The sequence below is a fragment of the Harpegnathos saltator genome, unplaced genomic scaffold (assembly GCF_003227715.2).
Source record: "Harpegnathos saltator strain DR-91 unplaced genomic scaffold, Hsal_v8.6 scaffold66, whole genome shotgun sequence".
In the NCBI taxonomy this organism is placed as follows: Eukaryota; Metazoa; Arthropoda; class Insecta; order Hymenoptera; family Formicidae; genus Harpegnathos; species Harpegnathos saltator.
This window is the reverse complement of record NW_020230493.1, coordinates 672,638-687,188: the sequence shown is the minus strand read 5'-3', so window position 1 is coordinate 687,188 and position 14,551 is coordinate 672,638. Positions and strand designations below refer to the sequence as shown.

The following is a 14,551-nucleotide window of genomic DNA, read 5'->3' as shown; positions in this document are numbered from 1 at the left end:
TGATTTTAAGAACTTTTTTTCTTGACAATTTTTCGTAAAAATACATCATTTTTCAATAAAAAATTCATGAATGTTTTCACCAAAATTTTGCAGTTTAGGCGCCATTTTGAATACATTAAGGAGTAAAATCGATCTCCAAAACCACATATTATTAAAGTTTAAACGTTTATTCCACCGTTTAGTGGGGTTCTAGGTCATTGCAGACAGGAAACCCTTTGAAAATTCGATTAAAAAAAAAAAAAGTGTGAAAAAATCATGTTTTTTTTGTTTTAAACTGTTTTTTCCATAATTAACAATTTTTTGGAGAAATTTTATGGACACTATCAGAAAGGTACATCTTAAACTATAAAAATATGTACCTCTCGAATTTTTCAGACACAAATAGTATTAGTTTGAGCCCCAAAGAGCGGTGTACCGAGAGTGGCGTTTTCGTCCGAAACGGGTTAATACAAAACAAAACTTTACATTCTTCTGATTCAATTTCTGGTTAACAATTATTTCTACATTATCGTTAATATTGTAAATTGTAAAGGGTTTTTTTAATCGAACCCCATAGTTTTTTAAAAATTTATTAATAATTAATTTAAGACATGGATCGTCTCGATCGGTTCAAAAATTACGGTCTGTAGCGATTTTTGAACAATAAATTGTGATTCTTTCCCACTGTGCGCCGCACAGTGGGCAAAAAAGACTCATTTTTTGGAAAATCTACCGACAGTGCAATTTCTAACCGATTTCAAATTCTTTTGTCTAATTTACTCATGCAACATTGCTCTACAACGTAATACTGCGACATTGATGAAAAAAAGCAGAAATTCAAAATAGAGGATAGAAAATGAGTGACGAAAGTATTGAATTCCTGTCGAATGATATTTTTCTCTTATAATATTAAACATATTTACACAGAAATTGTTTTTGGGTAGCTAATATGAATTTGAGATCAAACTTAAAATTAAAAAATCAAAATAACATTTATTATAAAAATAAAAAGTGTCGTAACTTTACAAGATTTATTGAGTTTACAAAAAAAGATTATTATGCACTTGGCACATAAGTATTTAAAAATTTTTCATATCTTAATATTAAATTTGTACAAAATAGCAGAATTTTGTTATATCGCTTTATAACTGCGTAGATAATAAAACAATACTTAAGTCCTTATACCACGCCAAGATATCGGCCATGATAAGGGTACTGGCTTTCTTGTTTTTGACTTTTATTTTCTATTCTTTTCAATTTTTTAAATGATTTTGTTTCTTTATTTTTTATTTTATCAATTTTTTAAATGTTTTTGTTTATTTTAAATGTTTATGTTATATCTGTTTGAATTTTTTTCTATTTACATGTAATAGGTTAATATTTTTAAATATGTTTTAAAAGCCATTTGTGTGTGTGCGTGCGTGCGTGGTGCGTGGTGCGTGCGTGCGTTGCGTGGCGTGCGTGCGTGTGTGTGTACGTGTTCGGCGCACAAATTTGTGTTTAAAACATAAAAATATTAACCTATTACATGTAAGTAGAAAAGAATTCAAATAAATATAATATAAGCATTTAAAATAAACAAAAACATTTAAAAAATAGAGAAAAATAAAAAAATAAAAACGAAACCAAAAAAAACTAGTATCCTTATAATGGCCTATATCTTGACGTGGTATAAGGGCTTAAATATTGTTTTATTATCTACGCAATTATAAAGCAATATAACAAAATTCTGCTATTTTGTACAATTTAATATTAAAATATGAAAAATTTTTAAATAATTATGTGCGAAGTGCATAATACTCTTTTTTGTAAATCCAATAAATCTTGTAAAGTTTCGACATTTTTTACTTATATAATAAATGTTATTTTGATTTTTTAATTTTAAGTTTGATCTCAAATTCATATTTAGCTACCCAAAAAACAATTTCAGTATAAATATATTTAATATTATAAGAGAAAAGTATCATTCGACAGGAATTCAATACCTTCGTCACTCATTTTCTATCCGCCATTTTGAATTTCAGCTTTTTTTTCATTAATGCCGCAGCACTACGTTGTAGAGCAATGTTTCATGAGTAATTAAAAAAAAAAAGTTTTGAAATCGGTTGAAAATTGCACAGTCGGTAGATTTTTGTCCAAAAAATGAGTCTTTTTGCCCACTGTGCGGCGTGCGGCGAAACATAAGTGCGGCAAGATAAAACACGAATAGCGGCGCGTTGTTCTTTCCCTCGCCGTGCACCGGCAATAGTTTCTGGATCGACTGGGCGCTGTCGCCTGAGCGGCTGCGACGCTCCTCTAATCATTTATGTCGACGCGCGCCCACTCCTCAGATTATTGTCATTAAGAACTCGATAATTATTACAAATCCCGCAAAATTGTACTTTACTATTCTTTTCAGTTTAATCCAATCTACCTTCATACTTCGGGTTGGCAGCTAATTACCGGACACCATGCAGAAATCTGACGAGTGAGTGCGTGCCAAGGTAATATTGAACGAACATTGCAAATGTTCGGACCCAGACAGCGCGGCCTAGTCGAACAAGCAACTATTGCCAGCGCACGGCGAAACTAGAGTCCCTATAAGGTAGTCTGGCCAATGAGTCTAGTTTTGTAAAAACATGGCGACAGTGGTATAAATATGTGCTGTTTATGTATCGTGCAGTACGTTGTTTGGCAGCAAATTGATACTAAAAGTAAGCAATAAAGTACAATTATTCAATAATTTAAAAATAAAGCAAAATAATAATAAAAAGTATAACATTATATAAAATAAAGTGGTTAAAACAATGGTCATTGTAACCTAACATTTTAGCAGGACCTCTGAAAAAGAATCTTGTTAAATAATACTATAAAATATGAATTTGCAGATTTCAACATGCCATCCTGTTGCGTCCCAGAATGCAAAAATTATCAGAAAGGTTTTTCTATGTACTCCCTTCCCGCAGAACCTAGTAGAAGAGCAATATGGATTGCAAATATCGGCAAACAAGATTGGAATTGTGCGAAAAAATGGTTTATATGAGGTAAGTTATCTTATTTCTTATGAGAAAATACTATTTGTTATAAAATATTCCTATTAGAAACAAATAATTCTTGCTCCATTTATGTATAGGCACATTTTGCTGATGACATGTGGGAAAAACCTCGCATGGATGGGAAGCGCAAACTGAAGTACAACGCGGTGCCAACAATTTTTAATAATATACCTGCGTGCAATGTAAGTATATTTTGTCTCGCCTATTATCTTAAAGTCAAATATTTACTTGTATAAATTACTAATGAAATTTCTACTTGCAGGTAGATACACATGTTGCAAATGCCAGGGCATCTTCGAAGATAGATAATGAATGTGACTATTTTAATAACATAGAGTTAAACGTATTGTATAATGTAGCTGGATATATAGTTCATAGTATTGCTAAAGGCAAAAGTGCAATATGCACAACTTGTTTAAATTCGGCAGGTTCAACTAAATATAACGCAAATGTTAAATACGCAAACTTTGTTCATCTCAAATGTTACCGGAATAACACATTATTTTTTGTAACCCAAGATGTTTTTGAATATTTTATGGACATGGAATTTATAATTAGACAATATCTTTCTCATGTAAGCAATTCTAAATGTAATTTAATTATCTTTTTTATGGAAAAAATGAAACATATTTCTTGTGTAAGCCTGAAAAATTGTCATAAATTAAATGTGAAAATTATGAAACGCTTTATTGCATTTCGGATGAAAATTGCGTGTCTAAAAGGCCGACTGGTAAAACCAACATATAACAGTAAAACAATGGTTATGCATTCTGTTGTTACTTAATGATACAAACTGTTAATATGTTTATGTACAATGTATGTGTTTTGTTTTGTTTTGTTGAATTTTATATTGTATGAAATCGAGAAATACATATTTGTCGCAAGTATCTTATTTCCTTCAGTTTCATACTTATCCTGCTTCCCGCAACACTTTCTATTGGTGCCTCTATGTTTTTACAAACTTTGCTTCGACCAATGAAAAGTAACACGTACTTGGCCAGACTCTACCTTATAGGGACTCTAGGCGAGACATAGGAGCAGCAAGATAAGACAAGAATAGTGGCACGTCCTTCCTCTTATCACACGTCGGTAACAATCGACTGGGTCGCGTTTAGAGAGGCCAACCAGCTAAAATCCAATACCGTTTCGGCACGTGCTCATGCATCAGATTTCTACAGGGTTTGTTATAAAATAGATGCGGCATGTTATTGCTCCATGATAATGCTAGACCGCATATTGCAAAAAAAACTGTAAAAGCATTAACAGAATACAAATGCGAAGTTCTCCCTCATCCTCCTTATTCTCCTGACCTTCCTCCAACTGATTACTATTTGTTTAAGCATCTGGATAACTTTTTAAGTGAAAAGGTATTCCAAACAGAAAGCGACGTGAAAAATGCGTTCAACGAATTTCTTGTACCTCGCTCTTTTAATTTCTACGTGAAAGGCATTGATGCGCTTGTATCACGTTGGGGGAAATGTATTGAGGTGGAGAGAGACTATTTCGATTAACGAGATGTATATAAAGTGTCGAATAAAGATTTAAATTAAGAATTAAAAAATGGCCATTTCATCTGCAACAACCTAATAAATACTGTGGGAGTGACGAACCATGGGGTCCTTATCTCTGCTGACACGCACACGCACACACGCACACGCACACACACACGCACGCTCGCACGCACGCACGCACGCACGCACGCACGCACGCACTCAATCACGCACGCACGCACGCACACACACACACACACACATACATACACACACACACACACAGGGGTGTAAAGTTCGACCATGCAACCTCCACGCGGTACATCCTGGATAATACTAATGTTGGCGGCATCGTAAATTCTAAAGCTCATAACAGACAATTCTCAACAGAAATAGATCATCAAGTAGTGTTTTGGAAACGTCTCGCTATCATCTTTAACACTGTGTGATAAAAAATGGAGTATTCCGTTTAAAAAAATTATGTTGACTTTGATCTCGCCTTGACCCTTCCATTCAAGGTCAAACGAATGTGATCATTCAATACAACTTTTAAAACCCTATAACTGTGGTTGAAAACATTTTTCTCAGAAACGTGTTGTTTTCGATATATTTGACCGTTTCCAGACTTTTCTAACACCCTGTATAATTTTTTTGTATTTGTTATTAAATAGAACTACACATGAATTTGTAGTTGTAATTAAATTCAATGTGTGTGATACATGTTTGTATTGTGTTGGCAAAGAAAATTCTTCTAAATGGTCGTCAATATTTCTTAGAAGTACAAATACAGATATAACAATTTCGTCGTTTTGAAAATATTCTGGCTTTTCTTCAATTTCGTCGTTATCAAATGAAAATATACGAAATGCTTTTCCAAAATTTAAGACATCATCCGTGACTGTTCCTACAATTTCATGAACAGATAATTCAAATTGTTGATGAACATTATTTAGCATTTTTGCTATTTCAATGTGCGTGTGGGCAAATTTCATACGGCGACATGCCAGAACACACGAATTGTATCTTTTACTTGAGGATCTCTGCATAGGCAAATAAAAAAGAAACATATTTTTTTTTCCATTATAGACAAAATATGTGAATACGTGAATACAAAAATACGTGAAAATGTATCTGAAAATATATCTGAAAAACCATTAAGATATTATGTTTTATATCTACGTAGGTACAGATATAGATAGTCCAATTCGAATGTATCTTACAAGGGGAGGACGTATCAACCGGGAAACGGTTTGGAACGAAACTTACGGAGCTAATAGTACTTGACTACTAATAACTTATGGTAATAGCATACGACGCAAGACTTCTTCGTTTTCGAGAAAAAACGGTCTAAAGAAAAGAGCCAACAGTGTACGAGTTAGTAAGAAAGGTATACAATGAAACGGCGTAGAGCAGCAGCGAAAATAACGGACTACCGAGCTGACGGCTGAGGTTCGATCCCTGCTATATGGTTCCTTTTTTATTCTATAAGCATAAAAATGAAACAGAAAACATTAATAAGTAATAAAACTGCGTTCCTTAAATATATTAGTGTTTGTTAAATATATTATTAATGATTTAAATTGCAAAAAGACAGTAAATCTTATTTATAAAATATATAGCGTATGAGAAAATTTTTATATAATAATTGCAATAGAAATAGGAGTAAAAATATATATTTTCGCTAGAGGATTTTTCGATAATAATTCATTATTCTCGTAAATAAAATTCGCATATACGAGAGCATTAGTGAATTTACCTTTAAAATCTTCATTTTCAAAAGATCTTTCTTCTAGCGATTCTACATCAACTATTTTGCTTGTTGAAGGATTCTCTGACATTGTTATGATATATGTAATTTAAATATGATCACCGAACTGGTCTGTATCACTAGTAAACGTACACTGCTGCTTGCTCTACTGACGACTGTTCCGATGCTCGAATTATTTCGTCATTCTTACCCATCGTTTAGAATGATACAAAGGAAGTTTTTGGAGGAGGATTGCCAGAAGAGATAAAGACACAACACAACTTCAACACAACACAACTTCAACACAACATAGAGAGTTGTAACAGAAACAAATATTTTATATATACGATATAAGATTACGAAAAATTATCTCATACTATTGTTTAACCCTTTGCGACCGGCTGATTTCAAAGAGATCGATAAACATGGATATCTATAAGTTGATCTAAACATTTTAATCTAGCATCGGGAGGATAGTTTTCTTTCATTATCGCTAACCTCGTTTGCCGTGCCGCACGTCAGGCGATCATGAATGCCAGCCTGGCGGTACCGACTTCTACGACGACTTACGAATGCCGCCACTGTGGCGGCATCGACCGCAAAGAGTTAATAGCATTTCTATATATTTAATAACAATATTTTTATTCCCATTTCCATTGCAATTATTATATAAAAATTTTCTCATACACTATATAATTTATACATAAGATTTACGGTTTTTTTGCAATTTAAATCATTAATAATATATTTAACAAACACTAATATATTTAAGAAACGCAGTTTTATTACTTATTAATGTTTTCTGTTTCATTTTTATGCTTACAGAATAAAAAAACCATACAGCAGGGATCGAACCTCAGCCGTCAGCTCGGTAGTCCGTCACAGAAGGTCGAAGCCACCAAGGCCGAAGCCCCCTCTGGGGAGACCGAGGCGGTCCAGCCGCCAGAGATCTCCCAAGAGGGGGTGAAGGTAGACAGCCCGGAGGAGGCGTATAAGGCCTAGCCTTCACGCCACTCCGGTTGCTACAGGCGAACCTCGGCCACGGCGCCCGGGCTCAGGGCCTGTGGGTACACAGGATCCGGGAACTGGGCGCCGGGCTGGGGGTGGCCACCGAGCCGAATTGGGTGCCGATCAGCAGTGAATACTGGTTCGGCAGCCCGGACGGCTCGGTGGCCATAGTGGCTGACCCTGCAGCGGGGACCCCTCCCTGTGTTTTAAGGGAAAAGGGATCCTCGTACGTGGCGGTTGACTGGGGGCCTATAACTGTGGTGGGGGTATATCTCCCCCACCACAGAAACAAAGCCGGACTTGGCCCCGCCCGCATCAAAGGGATCCTAGACAGGATCGGGGATTTGGTACGCAAGTGCCATCCCCGACCTGTCGTGATTGCCGCGGATTTTAACGCTCACTCTGAGGAGTGGGGTTGCAGTCCCCGGCAGCGGGATCCCAGAGGCGAGGTGGTCATCGGCTGGGCGACGGGTCTTATGTTGTTAAACAGAAGGTCCACCGACACCTGCATAAGGCCGGGAGGGGGGTCATCGGTCATTGATTTGACTTGGGCCTTCCTCTCGGCCGTAAGGTTGATCTCCAAATGGAGGGTGGAGGCTCAGGGTGAAACGTTATCTGACCCTATGGTCAAATAACTGTTCTTGGGCGTCCCCGCAGACGGAGACGTTGAACCCCCAGGCCCTCGAGGGGCTCCTGGACGCCCTCTTTCCGAGGGCGGAAGGGGGTCCCCGTGATTCCTCCCCCAGAAATGGAGGAGGAGCGTCCACCTGCACGCTCCGACTACTAACACTAATTAATACGGGGGGGGCAAAGCGGCGCTCCCCCCCTCCATAATACTCGTGCGAGGTACTGTTCGCTTCCCCCCCCCCGCCCCCTGCGTAAGGGCCGAAGGTTCGGCCTGGGACGGGCGCCTTTCCGGCTGCACGTCACAATATATATATATATATATATATATATATATATACATATACAGTGGCGTGCAAAACTTTTGAGCCACACAATTATTATTATATATTCATTTCATAATAAGCGCTAAAATCTTTATACATATATATAAACAAAATGTATTTATTTGCCCTACAATTATATAAACTTTACAAACTTTTAATAATTCTAAATACTTTATCTTTACACAATGATTTATTACAAACAGTGCAAAAGTATTGCGCCAAAAAATTTTCTTATTCATAAGAAAAATATATTATTGAAAAATAATAACAGAAAATGTTGTCAACGTTTTTTTAAACTTAATACTTTGTTGCCATGCTTTTAGAAACAATCACTGCAGCACAACAGCGAGGCATTGATTGATATTAAATTAGAAATGCGATCTTGAGGTAAATTTTGCCATTGAGTTTGCAGATCTTGCCACAATTCAGCTTTATTGGAGTGTTTCTTATTTCCTGTACATAGTTTCAGTTCTTGCCACAAATGCTCAATAGGAATTCAAGTCCGACGACCGCGAGGGCCAGTCAAGAACTCGCATTTTTTTCGCGATGAAGAATTCTTTTATCAGTTTTGATGAATGTTTGGGATCGTAATCTTGTTGGAAAATCCAACCACGTGGCATGTTTCGAGTTGCATATGGCAGCATATGCTATGTCAATATGATACATTATAGCGTTCATAGTACCTGTGATCTCAACCAATGGACCAACTCCATTATAAGAAAATGATCCCTAAACCACCACATTACCTCCACTATGTTTTATGGTAGGAATTTGGTATCTTGAGTTATATCTTGTGCCTATTGGACGTCGCATATATTTTCTACCGTCATTTCCGAATAACTGAAACTTTGACTCGTTAGAGAAAAGTATTTTTCGCCAATCAACTTCAGTCCAATGTTCAAATGTCCTTACAAAATCTAATCGAGCTTTCTTATTGTTTGCACTAATTAATAGTTTTTTTTACATCAGCACGTCTTAAAATTCCTACTTCCTTTAGACGTCGAGATATTGTACTTCGACTAATATCGACTAATATCGACAAATATCAAGATTTTCTTCTCGTAGTTTTCGAGAAATATCCATGGCAGTTTTTCTAACATCAGCTATCGACTTTCTTTTAATCATTTTGTCGACGTACTTTGTAGTTTTGCGAGGTCTACCGTTTCGTGATTTATCAGCTAGAGAGTTCGTTAACTTATATTTAGCATTAATCCTATTTACAATACTTTTATCAATTAATAAGCAATTAGCAATTTCGCGAGAAACCTTTCCTTGTTGAGAAAGATTAATCACGGCTTCGCGTAACTGAAGTGACTTGTATGTTTCGACATTGCGGTAGACAATAGACTGAACTTAGTGAAAGCAAATATTTACGAAGGAGTTTCATAAGAAACGTAAACAAATCGGGCTTATAAAGTCATAACAAGAATGTGGCTCAATACTTTTGAACACATGTAAATATTATATGACTAAATAATTAGAAACTATGTAATTTCAAAATTTTGTAACTGTACCATTATTTGTAAGAATGTTATGTCAACTATTTTATATAATTAATTTTTAGAGCAACTCAATATACGAGGGTGGTCCGATAAGTACTTAGCCTACAAAAGAAAAACGAAAATTTTGGAAAAGTGGCGATTTATTTCTCAACATAGTCTCCTTTTAGCTCGATACACTTGATCCAGCGATGCTCCAACTTCTTTAATCCGTCTGAAAAATACGTTTTCTCGAGGTCTGCAAAGTAGGTCTCCGTGGCAGCGATGACCTCCTCATGACTCAAATTTCTGCCCGGCGAGTGACTTTTCAAGTTTGGAAACAAAAAGAAGTCGCACGGGGCCAAATCTGAAGAATACGGTGGATGGGGCAGCAGTTCGTAGCCCAATTCGACCAATTTGACCGTGGCGAGGGCGGAGGTGTGAGCCGGTGCGTTGTCATGGTGGAAGAGCACTTTTTTCTTCGCCAAATGGGGCCGTTTTTTCAGCAATTCGGCGTCGAATCGGCCCAATAATTCGGCATAGTACAGCCTTGTGACCGTTTTGCCCTTCTCCAGGTAGTCGATGTAGATCACACCTTGTAAATCCCAGAAAACGGTGGCCATCACCTTTCCGGCTGATAGGACAGTCTTCGCCTTCTTCGGAGCACGTTCGCCGGGTGAAGTCCACTGTTTCGACTGTTCCTTGGTCTCTGGTGTGTACCAGTGGATCCATGTTTCGTCGACGGTCACGAAACGACGCAGAAACTCCTTCGGATTGCGCTTAAACAGCGTCAAACACTGCTCTGAAGTGGTCTCACGGTTGCGCTTGTTGTCCGGAGTGAGCAAACGCGGCACCCATCGCGCCGACAGCTTTCTCATGAAATGTCCAAAATTTCATGCAGGATATGACCCACGCGGTCTTTTGAGATGCCTACTGTCTCAGCTATCTCGCGCACCTTCAATCGGCGGTCTGCCAATACGAGATCGTGGATTTTTGTCATGTTATCCTCCGTGGTAGCCGTTTTCGGGGCACCTGGGCGTGGCTCATCAAAAACCGACGTGCGACCACGTTGAAACTCGTTAAACCAACTTTTGACGGTCGCCATCGAAGGAGAAGAGTCACCGTACACAGCATCCAAGCGTTCTTTGATTTCGCTGCGCGATTTCCCTTCCAAAAACAAGAATCGAATCACCGACCGATATTGTTCTTTTCCCATTTTTCTAAAATCCGCGGACACACCCGCTTCCACACGCGGTCAAAACAAAACTACGAGTCCGATTCGGCTGAAATTTCGACAGTAGCCGTCTACGAGAATGTACTACACGATAGTAAATTTCTCTTGCGATAGTGGCGCCATCGGGCGGTAAGGCTAAGTATTTATCGGACCGCCCTCGTATTGTCATGTATCTTAAAAAGACACTATGGCTTGAAACTTTTGCACGCCACTGTATATATATATATATATTGGGTGAGTGCAAAAGTTCGTGCGGAGTTTCAATAGATGGAGTTATAAGCGTCGTAAAGTGTTGTCATTAATACTTCCATCTACATATTATATAACGTTGGAAAGGTGACGTCTTCAGCTGTTATTAAAAAAAAAATCATTTGTTTTCATACAAACTGCTTCGAGAAATATCACTTTAAAAATGAGTATCGATAAGGTGCATTTACGGCATGTTATGCTTTACGAGTTTCGGAAGGGAATATATTGCTAAATTGTATAAGTAGATAGGCCGACTTTTTGCACGACTAAAATTAAGGCACATGAGCCAGTTTTACTTTTTCGATTCCGATATATTATCTAAATATGATTTCCGACTCGCTCATTGTCGTCACACAGAAACGGGTTGTGACTGTCAACGACGCATTTACATGCATATATTCCGCCCTATCCTCGCGTTGCATATGCCATGTGTTAACACACGAACAATCGGGTGTACACGAAATTTACGCGCGTGCGCTTAATGCGCTTGAGTGAGAGGAAACTAGCGTGAAAAGCTGTTTGCCGAGCCCCATTGTTGGAGACACGGAACCACACGCGTATTAAATATTTCGTATGCACACAATATCACGGGTGTAATTCGCATTAATTAGAAACATACGAGTAGACGCTGTATTCAGACAACTGTGAATTTCCAATATCCATACAACCGTTGTGCTTTTTATGTTTGCAACTAAATATTCGATCATTGATTGTTGAGTGACCGTAAATTACTTGAACGATTTGAAAATTATGTATGTAAAAAGAAGAGGATAAAGTTTGTTGAAAAGCATCTTCGGTCGCAAATGTGCAATCGTGAAATGCGTTCTGAATCTAATGCTTTTTTCTTGTTTTTTAGGAATCAAGCAAACTGTCGTTTGAGAACATGTCTGATTGCTTGGTGTTTATAGGACAGTATACATATAATCGATTTCTCGTAGAAAGAAATTTTTCAGAAAATGAATTGGATGCAGACAAGGAAGCTGTAACAGATGCAGATTTAAAATAAAATTTAAATCTGAGTTCACATCTGTATGAACAATAGCATAACGATTTTGTAAAAATTACTACAGAACATAACATACATCGATGTTTTGCGATTGATATAATCGAGTTAAGTGATATGCAAATATCAAAAACATATCACTCTAATATATATATTTGTGCCTATCAATATTTAATAATAGAGATACTGGAGGAGGTTTATTGGTAATAAAATGTATTCTCTCTATGTATGTTCTCTACTACGCAAAAATAAATATAAAAATAAATTTCGCAATCAGATTTCGTACCAAATGTACAGAAACTTTATATATATCCTGCGAGAATGAAGATTTTATTTTTAGCAATATGCTTCGAGAGTCAATTGAGCGTTATAATTGAACAATTACAGAGACAATACTTCTCGAAGTTCTAATACTCGATGAGTCCTGACCGCGATAATAACTCAAGAAACATTTTGTAGGAAGTAAAATCCCAAAGACGAAAGCCCTTGTACGATCTGTGATTTATTAATTTTGTTATTTATTTATTTATTTTTATATAATATAATTACTTGATAGTCAGATAGTCATAGTTTTATGTCTCTTGCATTTATTATCATTACAAAGGTTGTCACATTGTTTCATGACAATATTATTCTTCAAGATAAAAAATTGAATGAAACGCGATGAATGGATTTCAACGAATTGAATAAAAATGGAAATTTTTCGCGATCGAAACAATAATTGGAATAATTTGCGGTAAGACAAGCAGTTACTAAAAACCTATTGAAATTTTTTAATATAACAAATTTTGATGTGACAATTAAGCAATTAAAAATATTGTAAGAGTTTGATGCAATAATTACACAGGACAACAATAAAAAAAGTATTTTGTTCCGAAAGGAAGACCAACTGTTTCCTACATATTTTGACGTGTTGAAACAGAATCCGTTCCCAAAAAATTCATATCACGTCACATTTATGAGATGTACGTAGTAAGAAGGTCCAAATTCATTTAATTCACGCTGAAATAACGCAGAATATAAATTCCTATCTATGATTGCGGTAGAATCACAATTATAAACTCTAAACTAACTAAACCAAATTCCTTGAATTTTCAATTCATAAAGTCCAAACCTATACTCTCCAAACATATATACCGTTAAAGACAAGATCTCGAAATAATTCGGCTAATAAAGGCAAAATCTGAAATTAACCCAACTAGTGAAGGCAAGATACAAATAAACTATAAAAATTTATCTATTATATCTATTATATCTATAAAATTATAAAAGGATTGTCGAAACCATGTTATCGAACTATAACAAATTAAGATGTTTTTGAATTTAAAATTGCATTTTCTTTATTCTTATCTCGACTACTTTCCCGAAAATTTAGGATACTATGGTGAAGAACAGAGCGAGCGATATTTCACCAAGAGCTGAAGAAAATTGAGAAAAGATACTAAAGTAGTTGGGACGAAAATATGATAGCGGATTACTGAAAAGAGTAATTTTGTTGGTTACTGAAAAGAGACACAAAAAAGAAAGTGACACATAAACGATCCGAAGGTCACTTGAAGAAAAAAAGTACGATCGAACAAAGAAAGTAAAAAAACGGAGATTAGTGAGGTTGTTGGTTTATCTGTGTTAATAAATATCATTATCATAAAAACCATGTTAATAATTACCATTTTCTAACATTTTTATTTGAACTACACGTCGAAATTGGATACTTAAATATATTAGATGTAGTAAAAAGAAATCCATTATTTTTCCAATAGATGGCTTTAGTTATCTGTATCTCGCGTTGTATAAGTCCGATCGGGTTCCACTAGATGGCGTTAGAAAGATGAGATTTCGTATTAAAAAAACTTTTGTGACAGTTTTGTGATTAGTTGACTCAGTTTTGTTCGAGCGCGCGTCAAAGATGGACACTAGCAAAGAAAAAATACGCTATATTTTACAGTTTTTCTTCGATAAAGACGAAAACGCAAGCCAGGCGGCTGAAAATGTGAATAGTGTTTATGGTCCTGATATTGTAACAGCCAATCACGCGCAATTTTGGTTTCGTCGATTCCGTTCCGGTAATTTCGATGTCAAAGATGCACCACGCACTGGAAGACCAATTGTCGAAAATATCGATAAAATCATGGACATTGTCGAGTCCGACCGTCATGTAAGCACTGTTTCGATTACCCAAGAGCTAAAGATTGCACAAAAAACCGTCTGGAACCATTTGAATAAGGCTGGATACAAAAAGAAGCTCGATGTATGGGTGCCACACGAGTTAACGCAAAAAAACCTCATGGACCGAATTGCCATCTGCGAATCGCTGCTGAATCGCAACAAAATCGACCCATTTCTGAAGCGGTTGGTCACTGGTGATGAAAAGTGGATCA

At 36.5% G+C, this 14,551-nt stretch overlaps 1 protein-coding gene across 1 annotated transcript; it reads left to right on the top strand.

The window, feature by feature from the left end:
• Positions 1-2,634: 2,634 nt before the first annotated feature.
• Positions 2,635-12,176, top strand: LOC109503827 (uncharacterized). Its single transcript, XM_025305013.1, has 7 exons — positions 2,635-2,672; positions 2,847-3,002; positions 3,092-3,196; positions 3,277-3,651; positions 7,098-7,220; positions 7,280-7,429; positions 12,027-12,176. Exons 3-7 carry the CDS (start codon positions 3,110-3,112, stop codon positions 12,174-12,176), a joined length of 885 nt encoding a protein of 294 aa, XP_025160798.1. The 5' UTR covers positions 2,635-2,672; positions 2,847-3,002; positions 3,092-3,109.
• Positions 12,177-14,551: the final 2,375 nt, after the last annotated feature.